Genomic DNA, 21,674 nt, shown 5'->3' with positions numbered 1-21,674 from the left:
AAGCTGCTCTGAGTCCCCTTCGGGGTGAGAAGGGTGGCATATAAATGCCGTAAATAAATAAATAAATAAATAAGTTTGGTCCAGATCCATCATTGTTTGAGTCCACAGTGCTCTCTGAATGTAGTTGAACTACAACTCCAAAACTCAAGGTCAATGCCCACCAAACCTTTCTAATGTTTTTTGTTGGTAATGGGAGTCCTGTATGCCACGTTCGGTTCAATGCCCTAATTGGTGGAGTTCAGAATGCTCGTTGATTACAGGTGAACTATAAATCCCAAGAACTACAACTCCCAAATGACAAAATCAAAATTTTTTGAGTGAAGGACATACATTGGATTGTTAGGTGTATGCTCTCCAAATTTGGTGTCAATTGGCCCACTGGTTTTTGAGTTATGTTAATCCCACAAATGAACATTACATTTTTATTTATATAGATGCCCAATTTTCTCCTTCCATACTGTTTGTGTTTATTTGTTCTTTTCTCCAATGAGCCCACATCAGAGGCCATATCCCATTCTCCCATTTCATCCTCCCAGTAGCCCTGTAAGCGATTTCATAACTTAAAATGCTAAGTACACCATCTTTTCTACTGTCATTTTGTCCCCGACAACAAATTCATTCCAATGAATTTTCCACTTCAAGATATATTAGAGTTCACCTTCTCTCACCCTTGATCAGGGCTTGTCCAGTTTAAACAGATCTAGAGAGCATTTTACTCTTTTTTTGTCCCGCCTTTCCCCAAATATAGGAACTCAAAGCTACTAACTTTGTTGTTGATATATTATTTACACTTCAGAATAGAATAAGGCAAGTTGGATCTAGATTTTAAGTACCTATAACGCTGTTCCTTTTTGCCAACTTTGTCTTTAGCAGTCATTTTGTTGCGAATAAACTGCTGGTGAATCTAAATGGGTGTTTCAGCCCTTCCACATCACTTGATTTTTTAAAAATTGCTGACAAATAAACATTTCTCACTCTCTTAATCCTACAGGCCTAGTTTAGTACAGAGTAGAGGGTGGAGTTTGCCACTGCTAAAGCCAAATGAGATTGTTGTATATTGTTGTATATGAGAATATAGCTATCCTTGTCCCTGCAGCTGCTTTATGTCTCATGTCTGATATCCAGATGTAAGAACAGCAATTTTGGTGGATGGAAATCACTTGTTTGGCATATAGTTTGATGTAAAAAAACAGCAGCCAAATTTAAGCTAGCACATTTGTGTATGTAGTTAAATTGATTTCATATTTAAAAGTTGCAGAAAAAAAATCCTCTTTATGCTTAGTGTTGCCTCCGCTTTGTTCCAAAACCTTTTTTTTTTGCCCTTATAAAATTTCACATATTTGATGGTTGCAGATGATATATCAAATGTTCTAGGCTCGGAACCCACCAGTGAATTTAATAGTTTACAGAGAAGGTATTCCATTATTTATTGGAGGGCATTTTTAAATACCATTACTAGATATTTCAAAAAATATTTTTTGTTCAGTCAAAATCTACATGTTAAGGTAAAGGTTTCCCCTTGACATTCAGTCTAGTTGTGTCTGACTCTGGGGGGTGGTGCTCATCTCCATTGCTAAGCCAAAGAGCCAGCATTGTCCGTAGACACTTCCTAGGTCATGTGACCAGCATTACTGCATGGAGCACCGTTTACATTCCCGACGGAATCTACTCAACATTTGCATGTTTTTGAACTGGTAGGTTGGTAGAAGCTGGCCTAACAACGGGAGCTCACCCCACTCCCTGGATTTGAACTGCCAACCTTTCAGTCAGCAAGTTCTGCAGCTCTAGCGGTTTAACCTGCTGTGCCACCGGGGGTCCTGTAAATCTGCATGTTACTCCAATGTAAATATGACACATTGTTTAAACTGTAGTTAAGAAGAGAAAAGAAATACATATTGTTTCATATTATTACGTTTAGATGTTCATTGCTATAATTACAGTGTTCCAGGTTTAATTTTGTTCTGTAACTGTTATCATGGCCAAAAATGCATACATAAGAATTTCAGTAATATAATATAGTTAGCTAAAACAAAATTGTAGTGAACTATGGCAAATATTCAAAAATGTACTATTGACTCCTGTATTTTAAAATGTACCGTATTTTTAAAATGTATGCTCTCAATTAGGACAGGGTTTTTTGGGGGGGGGGGGGGTTCGTGTCTGGAGTGACTTGAGAAACTGCAAGTCACTTTCGGTGGGAGAGAATTAGCCGTCTGCAAGGACATGCCCCAGGGGATGCCCAGATGTTTTGATATTTAACCATCCTTTTGGGAGGCTTCTCTCATGTCCCCACATGGGGAAATGGAGCTAATAGAGGGAGCTCATCCACACTCTCCCCGGATTCGAACCTTGGACCTGTCGGTCTTCAGTCCTGTTGGCACAGGGGTTTAACCCATTGTGCCACCGGGGGCTCCACTGGGTGATTTGTGACCTGCATAAATTCCACAGTGTAGATACAGTCTAAGAATACGAACTTGGCAAGAGTCTTGTGACATCTATTATCCAGATTTTTTTTAATCGTGTCAGGAGCGACTTGAGAAACTGCAAGTCGCTTCTGGTATGAGAGAATTGGCCGTCTGCAAGGACATTGCCCAGGGGACGCCCGGATGATTTGATGTTTTTATCATCCTTGTGGGAGGCTTCTCTCATGTCCCCGCATGAGAAGCTGGAGCTGATAGAGGGAGCTCATCCGCCTCTTCCCGGATTCGAACATGCGACCTGTTGGTCTTCAGTCCTGCCGGCACAGGGGTTTAACCCACTGCGTCACCGGGGGCTCCCGGATAAATTTTGGTAATAATTTGTCTTACATTGTATTGTTTATATGTCAACTTTGAGGGCAAATTTGGGAGCCAAAGTTAATGGATTTTGCTTTGACCTTCCTCTCATATTACAAAATACATAAAGGAACATACTTAGGAAGAACTAAAAGAGAAGATATGGATCTATTTATTTGAAAGGTTACAATGGAGGGAGAGAGCTATCCATTGCTTTGCTGATCTTACAGCAAAAGGGATATAAACGAAGGAAAAGAATGAGATGCAAAAGAAAAGGCAATTAAAGCAACCTGTTTGGGACCCAGTAGGAAGGCAGGGAGAAAAAGCAGAAAAAAGGATTCTATCACCATTACATTTTAATTACCCAAACAGGAGAAAGAAAGGTAGCTCTTTCTCCTTCTTTATCTTTTTTTTTTAATTTGGCCTTAGTGCTATTTATGTGACACCCATGAAGATAAGATCAAGTGTAAAGATATATAAGTTGCATGGCAAACAACTATCAAATTAATGTTTTTCAAGTAACCTCTGTGAACCTTTTTGGCTGAAGGGATGAAGTATAAATAGTCTAAATCAGAGCTTTCCATCCTGTGTGTCGTGACATGTTGGCTGCAGTGCGTAGGTGTGTCACGCAAACGTAATGAGAAATCTCTGAGTGTGTGAAGTAAGCAATAAATTGTATATTTTAAATGTATATAAATGAAAGCTTTCATGAGATATGTTGTGTCCCCATTACAGTTTATATATGTGTCCGTATCTCTTATAAGTGGTTGATTTAACAAGCTCTACTCTAAATAAATTAGTGCAAATAATTTTGGAGGCTCTGGTTGGTGGGTTTTGTTCAGGCCAAGGTCCTTTTTTCATAGTCAGCAAACCATCAACGATTTATGCGCATTATGAATCCATTCAGCAAAATGAAAGCATACTCTTACAATGTGACTTCTGAGTAGAAGAGTGACTATATCATATCATTTAACGGGAATGGAGAAATAAGGGATAGAAACCATCAGATAGAAAAATGGGAAGTTTTTAGATCTGTTTTTGTATGTTGGTTTTTGTTTCTGTGAGTAGATGAGTGTTTCGTTTTTGTTTTTCTGTTTTGTTGTTTTTAATTGTTGCCATATTTGATACAGTGTCTTGTGTAGTTTTGAGTTTTACAATATAGCCAATCCTCCACATTCGCTGAGATTTGGGGCATAGAATCCCTGTGAAAATAGTAAAGGTAAAAGTTTCCCCTGATATTAAGTCTAGTCGTGTCCAACACTGGGGGGTGGTGCTCATCTCCATTTCTAAGCTGAAGAGCCGGCATTGTCCATAGACACTTCCAAGATCATGTGACCAGCATAACTGCATAGAGCGCCGTTACATTCCCATAGAAGTGGTACCTATTGATCTAACTCACATTTGCATGTTTTCGAACTGCTAGGTTGGTAGAAGCTGGGTCTAATAGCAGGAGCTCACCCCACTCCCCGGATTTGAACCGCCAACCTTTTGTTTAGCAAGTTCAGTGGCTCAGCGGTTTAACCTGCTGTGCCACCGGGGGTCCTGTGAAAATGAAAAACTGCAAATAAAGGAATGGTGGACTTAGGGCAGTGATTCTCAATCTGTGGGTCCCCAGATGTTTTGGCCTTCAACTCCCAGAAATCCTAACAGCTGGTAAACTGGCTGGGATTTCTGGGAGTTGTAGGGCAAAACACCGGGGACCCACAAGTTGAGAACATTTTAATCCATAAAAAATCAAATCTGCAAAAGTCAATATTGCAAATGTGGAGGGACCACTGTATATCTAAAAAAAAGTGCTTGTGTGTTTTATTTTGGTGTTCTTTTTTAACAAAAATTACTTAAAAATAAAAAGAATATAACTTTTGGAAAAAGATGTTAATATTGGCACAAACATTTTACTTTCAGGTCATGCTTTTGTTGTCTCCCTTCAAAAACTGGGGGCGAACTTTGGTTCGTATGAATAGGTCAGATTTATATCAAGAAAAGAAGGTGAGGTCATGTTTTGTTGGTAATTTTGAAGGTGTAAAAGGGAAAAAACAAGTGGTTTTGAGTTTAATATATCAGGTTTTTTTTTCCTGAGGAGAGTGATGAGCAAGATAAAAACTTCTCATCACTGTGCCAGATAAGATGGATAAGCTATCAGAGGAGTTACAATTCAAGTTCAAGTTAACATTTGATATGAGCACCATGTTTCGAAACATTTGTGCAGACCTTGAAAAATAGTGTTTAGGAGATTCTGGGAGTTATAGACCAATAAAAAAAATTCTAAGTGGGTTGTTGTAGATTTTTTGGGCAGTATGGCCATGTTCTAGAAGCATTCTCTCCTGACGTTTCGCCTGCATCTATGGCAGGCATTCCTCTGTTGGAAACTAGGAAAATTGGGTTTATATATCTGTGGAAAGTCCAGGCTGGGAGAAAGAACTCTTGTCTGTTGGAGTTTGGTGTGAATGTTTCAATTGGCCACCTTGATTAGCATTTGATGGCCTGACAGTTTTCGGTTTGGCTTGTTACTGCCTGGGGGAATCCTTTGTTGAGAGGTGATTAGCTGTTCCTCATTGTTTCTTGCCTGGACATCCCCTGTATTTGAGTTTTGTTCTTTATTTACTGTTATAATTTTAGAGTTTTTTAAAATATTGATAGCCAGATTTTGTTCATTTTCATGTTTTCTTCTTTTCTGTTGAAATTGTCCACATACTTGTGGATTTCAGTGGCATCTCTGTGTGTCCAGACGTGGTGGTTGTTAGAATGGTCCAGCATTTCTGTGTTCTCAGATAATATGCTATGTCCAGGTTGGTTCAGCAGGTGCTCTGCTATGGCTGACTTCTTTGGTTGAATTAGTATGCACTGCCTTTCATGTTCCTTAATTTGTGTTTGGGCACCATGTTTTCCCAAGTAGTTATGCTCTGTTAATTGAAAGTGCATCTACAAAGTGGTATTTCCTGCAATCTGACACCACTTTAACTGCCATGGCTCAATGCTATGGAATCGTGTGAGTTGTAGTTTCGTGAATCACCAGCACGCTTTGACAAAGATGGCTTAAAACCTTGTGAAACTGCAATTCCCAGGATTCCATAACATTTTTTTCTGGTCAGGAGTGGCTTGAGAAACTGCATTCCATAATAACAAGTCATGACAGTTGAAGTGGTGTCAAACTGCATTAATTCTACCATGTAGACATGCATTCATACTCAATTGATTTTTTTTAACTTTGGAGGAACCTTTGAAATAGTTTTCCAGTCTCGAGGGACCCCTGCATTTAAAAAGCATGTTTATTAATAAATATATTTAAAAAAACAAATCACAATATTTTGTGCAAATCTAGGTTTTAAGGGAGCCTTACTGAGAAACCCTAGGCTAGAAGGCTAGCAATGATGACACGTTGCCTAGCTGTGAGCTTTTCTATTATGGCATGATGTTTTTTCACTTTTTGGGCACATTTTCTCTATGAGGTGTCATATTCGTATTCATGCTTTTAGATTGGCATTTACAAATGATCCTGCCAGACCAATGCAGTCCGGTATTGTGACTGGATGACTTTCCCTGATTCTATTCAGGATTCTTGGAGATTTCTGGTGGTCTTCCTGGTCCCAACCAGTCTGAATCCCCCCTTGCTTCTGAAATTGGAGGTTTATATAGAGGAGCATGGTGGTATTTTGTCCCTATTCCATTATGTCTTATTTCATGCCAGTGCTGTGTGACCTACGTGCGAGACATTCCTTGTTTACATGCTTCTCAGCAGTCACATGTCGTCAAGTTGTGATTCTGCAAACAATCCAGCCATGAATAGTTTCACTTCTGACTTTTCTGTGGTTGCTGAGCATAGGCTGCAGATAAACTGAAGGAAGGGATAGACTGACTGAGCCTGACAGAATGAAAATCATATTTATGAGATGACATTGTTATGGTTCTTATTGCCAGTGTCTGGAAACACCTATATGCTGTTGACCTGTTTGGGAAAAATCACTGAGTTATAAAACAGAGACCCAGAATCAAATTGTCATCCAGGCTTTACTATTAGTGATCATAGCATGTATGAGTTCCTGAGCAGTTATGCTTATATACCGCAGGATAATGTTTCAAAAGAGTTACATTCTTTTTTGTGGGAGCTTCTCTTTTGTTGCAGTTTGACAGTAGAACCATACATGGTTGTCTTAGGCTGCGTCTACACATAGAATTAATGTAGTTTGACACCGCTACTATGGTGAATGCTATGGAATCCTGTTATTTATGGTTTGGAGAGACACCAGCACTTTTTGACAGAGAAGGCTAAATATTGTTGTTAATCCATTCAGTGATTTCTGACTCTTCCAGACCTCATTGATCAGTCCATGCCAGAGCTCCCTGTCAGCTGTTGCTACCCCCAGCTCTTTGAAGATCAAGCCAGTCACCTCAAGGATAACATCCATCCATCTTGCCCTTGGTTGGCCCCTGTTCCTTTTTTGCCCAGCATCATTATCTTCTCCAAGCTATCCTGTCTTCTCATTATGTGGCCAAAGTATTTCATCTTTGCATCTAGTTGAGTCGCCTGTGGGCTGAGAAAGGCAGTATACAAATACAGTAACTAAGTAAATAAATAAATGAATAAGTATCTTTCCCTCCAGTGAGCAGTCGGGCATTATGTCCTGGAGTATGGATTGATCTTCTTGCGGTCCAAGGCATTCTCAGAATTTTCCTCCAACACCACAGTTCAAAAGTGTCTATCTTCCTTCACTCAGCCTTCCTTATGGTCCAGCTCTTGCATCTATAGTTTACTATGGAAATACCACTGTTTTACGTATGCGGCACTTCGTTACCAGTGTGATGTCTCTACTCTTTACTATTTTATCAAGATTGGTTATTGCTGTCCTCCCAAGAAGTAAGCGTCTTCTGATTTCCTGGCTGCAGCCTGTGTCTGTAGTAATCTTCGCGCCTAGAAATACGAAGTCAGTTACTGCCTCCGCATTTTCTCCCTCTATTTGCCAGTTATCAATCAGTCTGGTTGCCATCATCTTTTTTTTAATGTTAAATTGCAACCGAACTTTTGCACTTTTCTCGTTCACCTTGGTTACAAGGCTCCTCAGCTCCTCCTTGCTTTATTTATTTATTTATCTATCATATTTCTATCCTGCTTTTCTTGAACCTGAAGGTGACTCAAGGCGGCTTAAAGCCAGGCAGCCATTTGATGCCTTAACAATATACACTTAAAACCACATTTAAAACAGAATTAAAAAGTACATCAATAAGACTTAACAAATTTCAGCTGTCAAAGTGGTATCATCTGCATATCTATGGTTGTTAATTATTCTTCCAGCAATTTTAACTCCTGCCTTGAATTCGTCAAGCTCCGCTCGTCACATTATGTGTTCTGTGTACAAATTGAATAGGTCGGGTGAGAGTATACAGCTTTTCTGTACTCCTTTCCCAATCTTGAACCCGTCTGTTTTTCCATGGTCCGTTCTTACTGTTTCTACTTGGTCATTATACAGATTCCTCAGGAGATAGAAGGTTAAATACCTTTTAAAAATACACCTCTCAGAATTCCATAGCATTGGGTTGTGCCATTTAACTGGTGTCAAATTGCATTAATTCTGCAGTGTAGGTGTACCCTAAGAAGTGTGTTTTTCTTCTGTGTAAGTGAACAAATGATGGCAGTCTGAGCCTGAGTCTGAGCTAATGGAGGGCAGCTTGGCAAGAGGCCTCTACCCCATTCATTATCATTGTTATTGTCATTTATGATTGGCAGCCAGTTCGTCCTTAATTGCACTAAACAATTTGTTACGTTTGCAGACAATGTTTAGTTTTGAATTCATGTAAAATATACACGAATAAGCGAACCAAGAAATGGGCAACATGCTCAGCTGTTTTGTTTTGTGAAGTTAAGCGCTACTTTATTTAAGCTAATTTTATTCCACTGCTCAGCTGAAAAGAGTCCTAGCTTACAAACATCAGAAGTAAGCAACAGATATGAATTTTATTTGTGTTGTCTGACACTATAGAAAAATGTATCATTGCATGTACATTTTATAATCTGGTTTTTAAAACACTGTAGTTTAAAAGGAAATTGAAAGTTAATGGGAACATTCAGCCTCATAAAATTGAAGCGGTGACCTTTTGGATTTATACAACAATGCCTTTATTATAAAAGAAATGTGTGCCAATCGTATCTTCTTTCAGTATCGTGCCTTCAATCTAGGACCATGTACAGGCGTCATCCACTGATCCATATGGGTGACCTTACATTTGCACTACACCTACTAATTACCCAAATCCTATAATTGGCTTAGAGACTGTACTGTAATGATAAAGTGTTGCGTTTCTGTATGTATGAACGTTAAAAAAAAAGCTGCAAGGAAAAATACAGTTTCATTTTCCTTTTGCATTTCAAAACTCCCAATTTTTTGCATTTCAAAAGGAGACAATCCAATTTTAAAGTGGTTTGAGGGATCAAAAATGCCCCGAAACACTAAAACTCTCCAAATACCACTTACCTGCCAAAGACTTGGAATTACTGTCCAAAAATAGTACCTTTTCTGCCTCCTGCATTTCCCAAAGTAATGAGTACTCAGTCTCACCAGTCCTGCTCCAAAATATCAATGTTATTATTACGATCCCAAGTAATGTCTACTCCAGAGTTAAATGGTCACTTTAGTAATGTGCCATTGGAAAACAGAATATGTACAAGGTGAGGCAGCATAACTTCCTTTTTTAAAAATGTGTGCCATTCAGTCGGATGAAAACGTAGCTTTTTGAGCGGATTTGAGTGGCCGGCCCGTTCTCCAGATTTGGCCTCTTGTGATTTTTTTCTATGTGGTTTTTTGAAATCCCGTGTTTCTGCGAACTGTCCAAGCACCCTACAAGATTTGAAGACCAACATCCAGGAAGAAATTGCCAACATAATGCCTGCTATGCTGGCAAGAGTCATGACAAATGCCAGAAATCGGTTTACTCAGTGTATGGAGAATGGGAGACATCACCTACCTAATTTGATCTTCAAAACTACGTAAAACAAAACTTTAGGTATGCGCCTACATTATTAAAAAAATTAAAAAAATCTGATTCATACAATGGGTTTTATTAAGTTTTGAAAAAAGGAAGTTATGCTGCCTCACCCTGTATTTGTAGTGAATATCGGGTGGAAGACATTGTGCCTTATATGTAAAATTGTCCTCTGTATAGTGACTTCAGAGAAAGATTTCTGTAGCCCTTGCTGACAAATGAAAATGGGAACTCTGTTGTAGAATCAGTTCCGTTTTTGTTGAGTGACACCAATGAATATCTCACACATGAAGTGGCCCTTTTTGCTTTGGCTGCAAAAAAAGATTACAAAGAGAGAGCGAGAAAAAATTGCCTTGGAAACTCAAAATACTAATTTGATTTTTAGCAAAATGTGTTTGGAATTATCTGTAATTTACAATGTTTTAATACTTTGTGTGAGTTTAATCATAACCTTGGTTTAGTGTCTTCTGTTCCATATTTACTCTGAACACTGTTCTGGACATTTTACTCCTTTTTTGGCACGTACATGGGCTAGTACAATAAACATATTGATTGATATGATTTACTCTTCTCTGCATCCCAAGAACATTGTTGCTGGACACCATACAACTTGGAGATGGAGACTGCTGAAATGTAAATATTTTCCTCCACTTGGTATATGCCAGGCATGGGCAAACTTTGGCCCTCCAGGTGTTTTGGACTTCAACCCCCACCATTCCTAATAGCCTCAAGCCTTTCCTTTTCCCCCTCAGCTGCTTAAGCTGAATTGTGGGAGTTGACATCCAAAACACCTTGAGAACCCATGCCTGGTATATACCGAGTCACATCTGTGGGACATCTCTGACTGGTCCCACTGTGCCTGGCCATACCTTTTGCTAGAACACCCATAATGGGGTTTGGCAAAGATCCTCAGGATCTCAACAGGGAGAACTTTCCCATCTTGGTTCTCTGAGTGTTCTTGAGTAACCTTTGGATGCTTTAAACTGTGGAACATGTATGAAAATCTAGAAAACAAATTAATTTGTAAATATAAACTCCTTTCTTTTCTGTAGATTTCCAGATGCTGCAAAATACCTGGTCGCCACTGCTAACCAAATGATCACCTACAACATGAACATTATCTTTCAAAGAAGTTGAACAGCACAGACCCTCATTGGCACTTTTATTTGTTGACAATGGCAGGAAATAGTGGAGAAAGTCAGCTGCAGAGGATTATCCGAGATTTACAGGGTAAAAAGACTGCTTAACTCATTCTTGGTGTCCTGATGCGTTCTTCATGCTTTTATCAATTACATTATTCACATTGTTCCTCTTTTAGCCTTTCACAAACAGTACTTTGTATTCTTTTTTTCAAAGATGCCGTCACAGAATTGAACAAAGAATTTACAGAAGCTGGGGAACCAATCACAGATGACTGTGTCAGTTTGCACAAATTTTCCTACAAGCTTGAATATCTTTTGCAGGTAATCAAAAACTAGTATTTACAATTGAATTATGTTTCTTGAGCCTGGTTATCTTTACTGCTTGACATAACTAAAGGTAAAGGTCTTCCCCTAACATTAAATCTAGTTGTGTCCGTCTCTCATCTCCATTTCTAAGCCAAAGAGCCGGCGTTGTCTATAGATGCCTCCAAGGTCCTGTGGCCAGCATGAAAGCATGGAGCGCCGGAGTACAGCATATACAAGGCAAACATTCAATGCCGGGCCACAGATTCACATACAATACATAAACATTTATCAGAATATTAAAATACACCATTTAAAACTGTCCTAGTCATTTCCTATTGCTGCTTTATTGCCCTGTCCTGAAAGCTTGGTCCTGCAGCCAAGTTTTTACCATCCTTCTGAAGGACAGAGAGAGGGGGCCGATCTGATCTCACCAGGAAGGGAGTTCCATAGCTGGGGAGCAATCACCGAGAAGGCCCTGTCTCCCGTTCCCACTAATCGTGCCTGTGACAATGATGGGACGGAAAGCAGGTCCTCCACGGAGGATCTTAATCTCCATGATGGTTCATAGGGGGAGATGCGTTCGGACAGGTAATTTGGGCCAGGGCCGTTTAGGGCTTTATAGGCCAAAGCCAGCACTTTGAATTGTGCCCTGTAGCAAACTGGCAAACAGTGGAGCTGACGTAACATGGGAGTTGTATGCTTCCTGTATGCCGCCCCAGTTATTAACCTGGCTGCCTCTCGTTGGACTATTTGAAGCTTCCGAGCAATCTTCAAAGGCAACCCCCCCGTAGAGAGCGTTGCAGTAGTCTATCGTAGATGTAACGAGAGCGTGGACCATGTTGTTAATATATATTATTAATAACAATGATAATTTTATATAATAATATCTAATAATTTTAATATATTATATTAATAATTAATTCTATTAATTAATTATTAAAGTTCTTTTAAAATGCTGTCACAGCCAAAGAACATTTTATTGAAATAGGAATATTGTGTAGCTTGAATGTGAAAGTGGATCATTTTTATCATAGACATATAGTAAATGCTGTAGCAGATTTCTAAAAACAAACAATTTACAGGGATTCGTCCCCATTCTGCCTTTTTGCTTTGTATTGTGATGAAGAGATTGAAATGGAAATGGTACAGATTCAGATCTCAAGGACTCTCAACAAGTATTGTGTAATACACCAAATGTTTAGGTTTGTACAGGGTGGGTCAATGTTCGTAAAGGGGTTTCAATACTTAGTAATTTGTTTATTTTTTTGTTTTTAATTTACAATACACCATATATAGGAAATAAAATTATATTACATGACATATAAAACTTTTTCAAAACCCATTTTTGTCAGAAAGTTATTAAAACATCAGACTTCTTTGTGACATCAGACCCCCACCCCGTACAGGTAAAACCAGTCTGTAGAATGGAGTGCTGTTCAAGTCAAGTGAATGAAATGGACTTTAGGCCAAATACTTTGTTTTATTTGCTCTGCAGATCATTTTTAGGCCTTTGCTTGGTTGTATACTGGTGGCAATAAAGTCATCTAATAATCGCTTCTCGGCCTTTTGGCTAAGATCAAGTGTAATAATTTGTAGTCTTATCAGTGCAATAATCCTCATTGCTTTGGGACGATGTCACTCTCTTCTTTCATGTTTTTGGTTGCTGGCTTCAGGTTAACACTCTTTCCTTTTCTATTCCTCAGTTTGACCAGAAGGAAAAGTCCAGTTTACTGGGTAACCGGAAAGACTACTGGGATTACTTCTGCGATTGTCTGTCTAAGGTTAAAGGGGCAAATGATGGAATTCGCTTTGTGAAGTCTATTTCAGAAGTAAGTGAAAGCACATCTCTTTGCTATTTCAGTCATGTGCTATAACATTCTGATAGTCTGGATTCAGGATGTCAGTGATAATAGTACAGAAGTCTCATGCACCAAAAACCGTGTTAGTTGGACTGTGTTGCTGTCCCTACTATTAGGTGGAATTAGATGGTTGCCTCAGACATCAACTGCTGAGAGGGTGTAACAAGTTGTTGGAGCAAGAGCTCTGCACTCTGTAAGTTAACATACTTCATTCACATGTGATACAGAAAGTTCTACCATTGCCAGTGTTGAAACAATATGAATTTGCAATTCCACCAGCTTTTCTTTGTGAGTTGAATCAGGCTCCATCTTGATCTTTGGTTTAGAAAAATGTTTTGTACTGACTCTACTCCTTCCTTATGTGAATCCCTCAATTTCTACCAAAAAAAAATCAACTCCCATCATTATGTTGTCAAAGTCTTTCATGGCGAGAATCACTGGGTTGCTGTGAGTTTTCCAGGCTGTATGGCCATATTCTAGAAGCATTCTATTCTGACATTTCACCCACATCTACAACAGGCATCCTCAGAGGTTGTGAGGTCTGTTGGAACATCATTACATCAGATGTGGGGTGCCCAGGTAACTACGTCTTTGATAGTTAATGAACAAAGCATATCACTACCTCTGAAGATGCTTGCCATAGATGCAGACAAAACGTCAGGAGGGAATGCCTCTAGACCAGTGGTTCTCAACCTGGGGTCCCCAGATGTTTTTGGCCTTCAACTCCCAGAAATCCTAACAGCTGGTAAACTGGCTAGGATTTCTGGGAGTTGTAGACCAAAACACCTGGGGACCCACAGGTTGAGAACCACTGTTCTAGACCATGGCCATATAGCCTGAAAAAACCTACAACAACCCAAAGCATATGAGGTTACAAGTTTTGAGTAAAGACAAATTGTATATCCAGGTATGTATCAGCTTGGATATTTAAATATCAATCCAGCCAGTGTTTTGATGCTATAGTACAAAAATATCATTAAAAATGGAAATTGTACCTTTTTTCACCTTTTTTCTGAAAAATGAGAATTGGTTTATACAACACTGCAAAATAATTTTCATTCTGCACTAGTTATAGTAGCCTCAATGACTTGGAAGATTTGTTAATTACTGTTAACGATCGTTTAGTTTCAGTTTCGCTGGCGGATGTCTGCCTGTTTTTGTGTGTGCTTCAGAATTCCTTGAAAATTAGTCTCAGTTGACCTTGAAAAGCCTCTTCCAGTTAGTAGCCAAATAACTACTCTGGATGAATAAAAAAACAATGAGAGGCGTTGATTTTGTATCTTATCTGTCACATAAGACTATCTGAAATGTATCCAACAACTTTGATAGAAAATCCATGCAAGTGGGTTGCTGTGAGTTTTCCAGATTGTATGTCCATGTTCCAGAAGCATTATCTTCTGACTGTTCATCCACATCTATGGCAGGCATCCTCAGAGGTTGAGAGGTAGGTTGGAAACCAGGCAAGTGAGCTTTATATATCTGTGGAATGTCCAGGGTGGGAGCAAGAACTTTTGTCTGCTTGAGGCAAGTGTGAATGTTGCTGTTGGCCGCCTTGTTTAGCATTTAATGGCCTTGCAGCTTCAAAGACTGTCTGGTTGCTGCCTGGGGGAATCAAGGTGGCCAATTGCAACATTCATCCTTGCCTCAAGTAGACAAGAGTTCTTTCTTTCACCCTGGACATTACACAGATATGTAAACCTCACTGGCCAAGTTTCCAATAGATCTCACAACTTCTGAGGATGCCTGCCATTGATGTGGGTGAAATGTCAGGAGAGGATGCTTCTGGAACATGGCCACACATCCTGGAAAACTCACAGTAATGCAGTGAATGATTCCAGCCATGAAAGCCTTCGACAACACATTAATCCATGCAAGCATTTGTGCATGATAATGTGACAAACAAGCAGACAGAAAGTTTATTTTATTTACATAGTTTTGACAGAACTTCCAGAAGTAATGTTTGAACTCCGTTTGTTGAAATCTTTTAAATTATATATCAAACTTACAGAGTACATTGTAAGTTTGAAACAAAAAAGCTGGATGCTGCTCCTAATGGATTACACATAATGTATCTTTTAAGTCAGATCTTTTCAAACTCACCTTCCAAAATTGATGAAAATCCATTGAAAAAAATAGGTGGGGTGCTTCTCTATCTTCCCTAAAGTGAATTTGTTTATACTAGAGATATTATATATTAGGACATGCTAAACATACCCTTCAAATTTTCTTGCAACGTCATAACAAAATCCACTTTCTGTTTATGTAAAGAAAACCAACAAGTCACAGGTTCAGCTGGAAATCAGTAGTTTCTGTGATCACCTGGATGATATTATCTTTCAGTCACTCATAGGAGAATCCCCTTGTCATGTGTGTTGTCAGAAATTCATATATTACAGGTATCCATTGAAGCGTGTGACCAAAGACAGCTGAACTGCTATTATGTAGAAAAAATAATGGTCACGGTTCCATACACCTTTAGTGCAAGGTAAATACATAATGGGATAGTTAAACTGAATCCCATAGTTATATAAGCAGTTTTGCACTGGCCACTGAAGCTTTGAGGTTGTCTTTGGCATAACAGTAGACGAATTCCCGAGCCTTCAAAGCAAAAGAGAGACGTCTGTGTGTGATAAGCTACATTAGGAATGATTTCTACACGGTACCTAAAAAAGCACAACAACTTGCACAAAGCCTTCTACAATGCATAGCTTGCACAATGATTTTCCACTAGTGTAGTGGCCCAATAGGATTTTGGCCTTAAAAAATAAACAATATTACCATCTGCCTTATCTTTCTGTTCTGCTGCTCGTTTTGAACATATGCTCTGCACTGGAGACTTTTACCACTTTCACTCATAATAAACTTCCTTAAGTCATGAGTAATATGGTTAGAACCTCTTTCTCCTTTGAAACACAATTAAAACAAAATAAAGGAAGTTCTTCCAGAAAAGCACATGGTCTTGAAAGTTAGCTGCATTGAGTTTTTGTCAAAATGAATTGTTGCATTGTTGGCAAGGAGTGGGCTAATTACGAATGCCAATGCGCAAGGCAGAGGATCGGTGTTTCTCCATGGGCCTTTTCACACTTCACAGTTATATCACCATGATTCCGTTTTAATTGCCATGGTTCCATACTATGGAACCCTGAGATTTGTAGTTTCTCTGAAGCTTATGGTTTCCTATTATGGTTTCTGTTCTTAAACCGCTTTGAGTCCCGCCAGGGGTGAAAAAGATGGTATATAAATACTGTAAATAAATAAATTATAGGATCCTTCCACACAGTCATATAATCCAGAATATCAAGACAGATTAATCCTCAATATCTGCTTTGAACTGGATTATCTGAGTCCACACTGCCATATAATCCAGTTCAATGTGGATTTTATACAGCTGCGTGGAAGGGGCCATATATAGCTTAACTGTTTTCCAGTGATAGACCAGTTCTCCATGTATTAGCCTACTCTTCTTTTAAAATAAGGTGAAGGTAAAGGTAGTCAATTCGGACTGGGGGGTGGTGCTCATCTCCATTTCTAAGCTGAAGAGCCAGCGTTGTCCGTAGATGCCTCCTAGATCATGTGGCCGGTATGACTGCATGGAGTGTAGTTTTAAAATATTATTAAAATATTTCTTATCTAATAACTGTTTAACATCAGACACAATTAGTTCTGTGTTGCACAGAGTTGGGTGTTCGTAATTCTAAGGAGGCTGTCGAAGTTCTGATCCGGTGTCTGGCCGCTGTGATGATCTGGATGAGGATGAGCAAATTGAAGTTGAATCCAGACAAGACAGAGGTCCTCCTGGTCAGTTGCAAGGCTGAACAGTTTATAGAGTTACAGTCTGTGCTGGATGGGATTACACTCCCCTTGAAGGCACAGGTTCACAGCTTGGGAGTCCTCCTGGATTCATCGCTGAGCCTGGAATCTCAGGTTGCAGTAGTGGCTAGGGGGGCTTTTGCACAATTAAAACTTGTGCACCAGTTTTGCCCATACCTTGAGAATTCAGACTTGGCCATGGTGGTCCATGCTCTCATCACATATAGGTTAGATTACTGCAACACGCTCTTTGTGGGGCTGCCTTTGAAGACTGCTCGGAAGCTTCAAATAGTCTAGCGAGAGGCAGCCAGGTTAAATAACTGGAGTGGCATATAGCGAGCACACAACTCCCATGTTAGGCCAGTTCCACTGGCTCCCAGTTTGCTACCAAGCACAGTTCAAAGTGCTGGCTTTGGCCTATAAAGTCCTAAATGGAGCCGGCCCAATTTACCTGTCTGAACGCATCTCCCCCTATGAATCACCACAGGCCCTGCTCTCGGTCCACCCCCATCACAGGATCGTTTGGGGGGGGGGACAAGAGACAGGGCCTTCTCAGTGATTGCCCCTTGGCTATGGAACTCCCTTCCTAATGAGATCAGGTCAGCCCCCTCCCTCTTGTCCTTCAGAAGGATGATAAAAACTGGGTGTGGGACCGAGCCTTTGGGACTGTGTAATGAGGTGGCGATAGGAACTCTTAGTATGCCAACCAAATTCGATATGGTTGTTGAGACAGTTTTAACTAGAGGATTTTAACATCAAGATAAGTGATTTTAATGTTTCTGTATGTGTATGGTCTAGTATGTTTCGGCATTAAATGTTTGCCATTTATATATTGTGCTCTGCCCTGAGTCCCCTTTGGGGTGAGAAGGGCGGAATATAAATGTTTTAAATAATAAATACTGCCAATAAATACTTGCATATACTGCCAATTTACTTTATTGGATGGTCCCATATTGCAGCAAGAACTGGCACAATGTAGTGATTTGAGTGACTAGGATTTTGGAAGATCCTGTTTAATCACCGGTGACCCTGAGCAAATTAATATCTCACAGTTTTATTAAAAGGCAATGACAAACTTCCTCTGAATAGATCTTGCCAAGAAAACCCTATCATGGGATTTTCAAGTCAAAGGGACATCACAACCCTGACCCCGCAGTGGAACAATGGCCTTCTGTCTATTCTGGTTCACATGGAAAAATCTTCTCCTTTGCCTAATGCTCTTATCATTTCTTCTCAATGACTTCACCCATCTTCATTCACACAAATCTTTCCAATGTGTAGACTCAGTGATGGGCCTGCAGATGGCAGAATATACAAAACTAGAAATCGTTTATTCATTTATTACACTATGCAACAAAATTGAGAAAATGTTCTTTTCCTGGTTTGAAAGTGTTATTTCCTGTGTAATTGTGCGGTACTTACTTTGAAAGTAGCTGTTATACTCCAGAAACCTTGTTATACTCCAGAAACTAGGTTGAACTGGTTGAAACTCATTGAAAAACTATAGCAACATGTGCTGCAGGATGTCCCGCAAAAACAATTTTTTTGCAGTTTAATAAACTTTTCCCATGTTTTTATGATAGAATTAATTAGCAAATGACATTTATAACCCAGGAACAAAATTGTGTTATGAAGTGCTTGTACCTTACTATTTAGACAAAAAGTCTGTCAGGGTTTACTAAAGAATCATTGGCTGTTAGAATTGGAAACAAATTTTGAAATTTATCTAATCTAGCACCTTTAAATTGCAATATTTGTGTCAGCTTCTGCTCATTGTGTCCTCAAGCAAGTGTAAGAGATGAACAGACTATTTACCTTTAGGAAGGTTTTCCTAACATTTATCCAAGATCAGCTTACCTTTCATTTCAGTCCATTGATTCTTGTCTTAGAACAAAAGAAAACACATCTAACTTGTTCTTTTTGCATTGCAACCCTTCTGATACTTTAAGACATTTCCCATGGCTTCCTTAAACTTCTTTTCTGCAGAATGAAAATATTCCGCTCTTTCAGCTGTTCCTCACTGGTTTCTAAGCCTCTCCCTTTCTGGCCACCTTCATCTAGATGAAATTTAGTTTGTCACTATTTTTAAAGTGTAGCACCTGTAACTGGATGAAATATTTCAGCAACTTGTCTTCTGATTTGTTCCTGAAATAGTTCTCTTTCTCAATCTTTTGAATTCCAAAATAGGAAAATAAAGCACAATTCCTTGAAGATTCCTTATCGGCCCTTGCTGTTAATCAGTTGATTTGATTACTTAACGGGATGCTTCAAAGAAGTTAAGAGAGTTGTTTGCAAAGAGTTAAACCTTGTGCACACAAACAGGGGTTATGTTATCATGGTGATACCAGCTTAGGAGAGGATAAGCACTAAGAGCTAGAGCAGTATCGTCGCTCGGAAAATGAGCTAACAAAACGCAAATCCCTCTTTGAGATGTTAGCTCCAGATGAATTAATATCTTAGATGTGTTATCATTGCTCAGTTGTCACGTTTGTAGTAGGGGAATATAGGTTGTGATTTATGGTCACGGAAGAAATCTACAAATACAAGTGTGTTGTGCAATGTTATTGTTAATTTATGAGGTTAATTTTGGCAACCTGATAAAATGCATTCTTCATACAAACTGTTCAGAGTTTGGATAATTGATTTTTGGACAACAGATCGCAGAACCCTACAGTGTGATTATGGTCCATGGTGACTTTGGGAATGTGTCAGATATAGTTACAAGATAACTTTTCTAAGCTATGGTATTATTTCAGATTCTGACTGGTTTGAGATGACAAAGTAGGGACCCCGACTTAATTAAAAAAAATGTAAAGGAGGGGTATGGTGATACTTGAAGTTCATTTGCTCTCTCTTTCACAGAAACAAATGTAAATAGGAAGTGATCGCTCCTCTAATGTGTCATATTTGAACATATTGCCCAAGGGCCTATGTGCCCACATTCAATTCCGCATTCTCCCATCACCCAGCAGCTTACAAATCTGTGAGAGGCACTTCCTACTGTCACATACCAAGAGGAAAGAATAATAATAATAATAATAATAATAATCACACAGTCCTAGACACTTGGGAGGTGTCCGACATGTAATCCAATACAACAGCCAGCAGAGTGTCTGCTGTGGACTCATCTTGTTGTGTTTCAAATAATAATAATAACAATAATAATAATAATAATAACTTTATTTGTAGATCACCCTATCTCCTGGAAGGGACTCAAGGCGGTTTCCAGCATATATGACAAAAATTCAGTGCCAACAAATTACAGTAGAGTCTCGCTTATCCAACATAAATGGGCTGGTAAGATGTTGCATAAGTGAAAATGTTGGATAATAAGGAGGGATTAAGGAAAAATCTATTAAACGTCAAATTACGTTATGCTTATACAAATTAAGCACCAAAACATCAAGTTTTACAACAAATTGACAGAAAAAGCAGTTCAATGCATGGCAACGTTATGTAGTAATTACTGTATTTACAAATTTAGCAGCAAAACATCGCAAAGTATTGAAACAGCTGTGGATCTGGGCGGGAAGCAGACTGCCTTGGATAATACAGAACGTTGGATGAGTGAAATTTGGATAAGAGAGACTCTACATCAAAACAGATCACATCAAACAATATATAAGCGACCTAAATTTAAACCTAATAAACAGAAATAATCAAAGATAGAAACTTAAAATAACCCATACAGACATGAACGCATTATATAAATATAACACTGGGTAAAACATCTAAAAACGAGTAACTCTTTCAGAAAACAACAGGCTGAAATCAATTCCAGTATTTAGACAGGATTTAATATATTTAGGCGAGGGTGTAAGTCGAGATCTGTTAGTCTTCCTCCTCTCCATACGCCAGACAACATAGATGGGTTTTTAGTAACTTTTTGAAGGTGAGGAAAGAGGGAATGGTTTTTAGTTCTTTTGGGGGGGAGTTCCAGAGGCAGGGAGCAATCACAGTGAAGGTCCCTTCTCTAGTTCCCACCAGCCGTGCTTGAGATGGGGAACCAAGAGCAGGGCCTCCTTGCAGATTGCAATGCTCCAGCCAGTTTGTATGGGAACTAATTCAGGCCATAGAGTAACACTAGAGCCCCTTCCACAACTGAATAAAATCCTACATTATCTGCTTTGAACTGAAATATATGGCAGTGTAGATTCAGATAACTCAGTTCAAAGCAAATATTGTGAGATTTTCTGCCTTGATATTCTGGGTTATATGGCTGTGTAAACAAGTCCTAGCTCTCCGCCTGATCAGAAGAGAGAAGTGATAGTACACAAATAAAGTGCTCTTCCTTCACCCCTCCCCCCCCCCCCCCCCCCACCGTGAAATCAGGCAAGCCAGATCTTTATGGTATAAATATTTTCCCCTCTTCACCAGCACATGATAACAGATGGGCTTTGAGAATTTCTCATAGTAGTTTTGGAACAGAGCAGGAGGCTAATTGAATAACCATCTGCATCATGTTCAAAATCAGATTTAGGTATGTTTGTGCTGCACTTATGTATATTTAACTCACTAATCAAATGGCGTGATTATGTCTAGACCCAGGATTATGATTAAACATGCCCAACAAACCAATATTTCTAAGCAACCTTTTAAAGCTCTAGTCTGCAATCAGAGAGAATGAATGCTTTGGCAATTCATGGGATTCCCAAACATAACCAGTATTTCCTTGAAACCATGTCCAGTTTCACCAGAGCAAAGGAGAAAACTGCATGTAGAGTAAGGTGGAGACAGGAATACAAAGGTGCTAACATGTGGTAAATGCATTTATTTGCAGATAACATTATATAACAAAATATGAAAAA

At 39.1% G+C, this 21,674-nt stretch overlaps 1 protein-coding gene and 1 pseudogene across 2 annotated transcripts in view; both read left to right on the top strand.

The window, feature by feature from the left end:
- FYCO1 (FYVE and coiled-coil domain autophagy adaptor 1) overlaps positions 1 to 21,674 on the top strand; it is an 81,060-nt gene that overhangs the window by 3,514 nt on the left and 55,872 nt on the right. For both annotated transcript variants that reach the window (XM_060781796.2, XM_060781794.2), the window contains exons 2-4: positions 10,802 to 10,979; positions 11,106 to 11,212; positions 12,901 to 13,026. In XM_060781796.2, coding sequence (XP_060637779.2) covers positions 10,925 to 10,979; positions 11,106 to 11,212; positions 12,901 to 13,026 — 288 coding nt within the window. In that variant the 5' untranslated portion in view covers positions 10,802 to 10,924. The remainder of the gene's footprint in view (positions 1 to 10,801; positions 10,980 to 11,105; positions 11,213 to 12,900; positions 13,027 to 21,674) is intronic.
- LOC132779839 (U2 spliceosomal RNA) lies at positions 12,748 to 12,921 on the top strand (annotated as a pseudogene).

This window comes from Anolis sagrei, chromosome 6 (genome assembly GCF_037176765.1).
Source record: "Anolis sagrei isolate rAnoSag1 chromosome 6, rAnoSag1.mat, whole genome shotgun sequence".
NCBI lineage: Eukaryota > Metazoa > Chordata > Lepidosauria > Squamata > Dactyloidae > Anolis > Anolis sagrei.
This window is presented reverse-complemented; position numbering and strand designations above follow the sequence as displayed.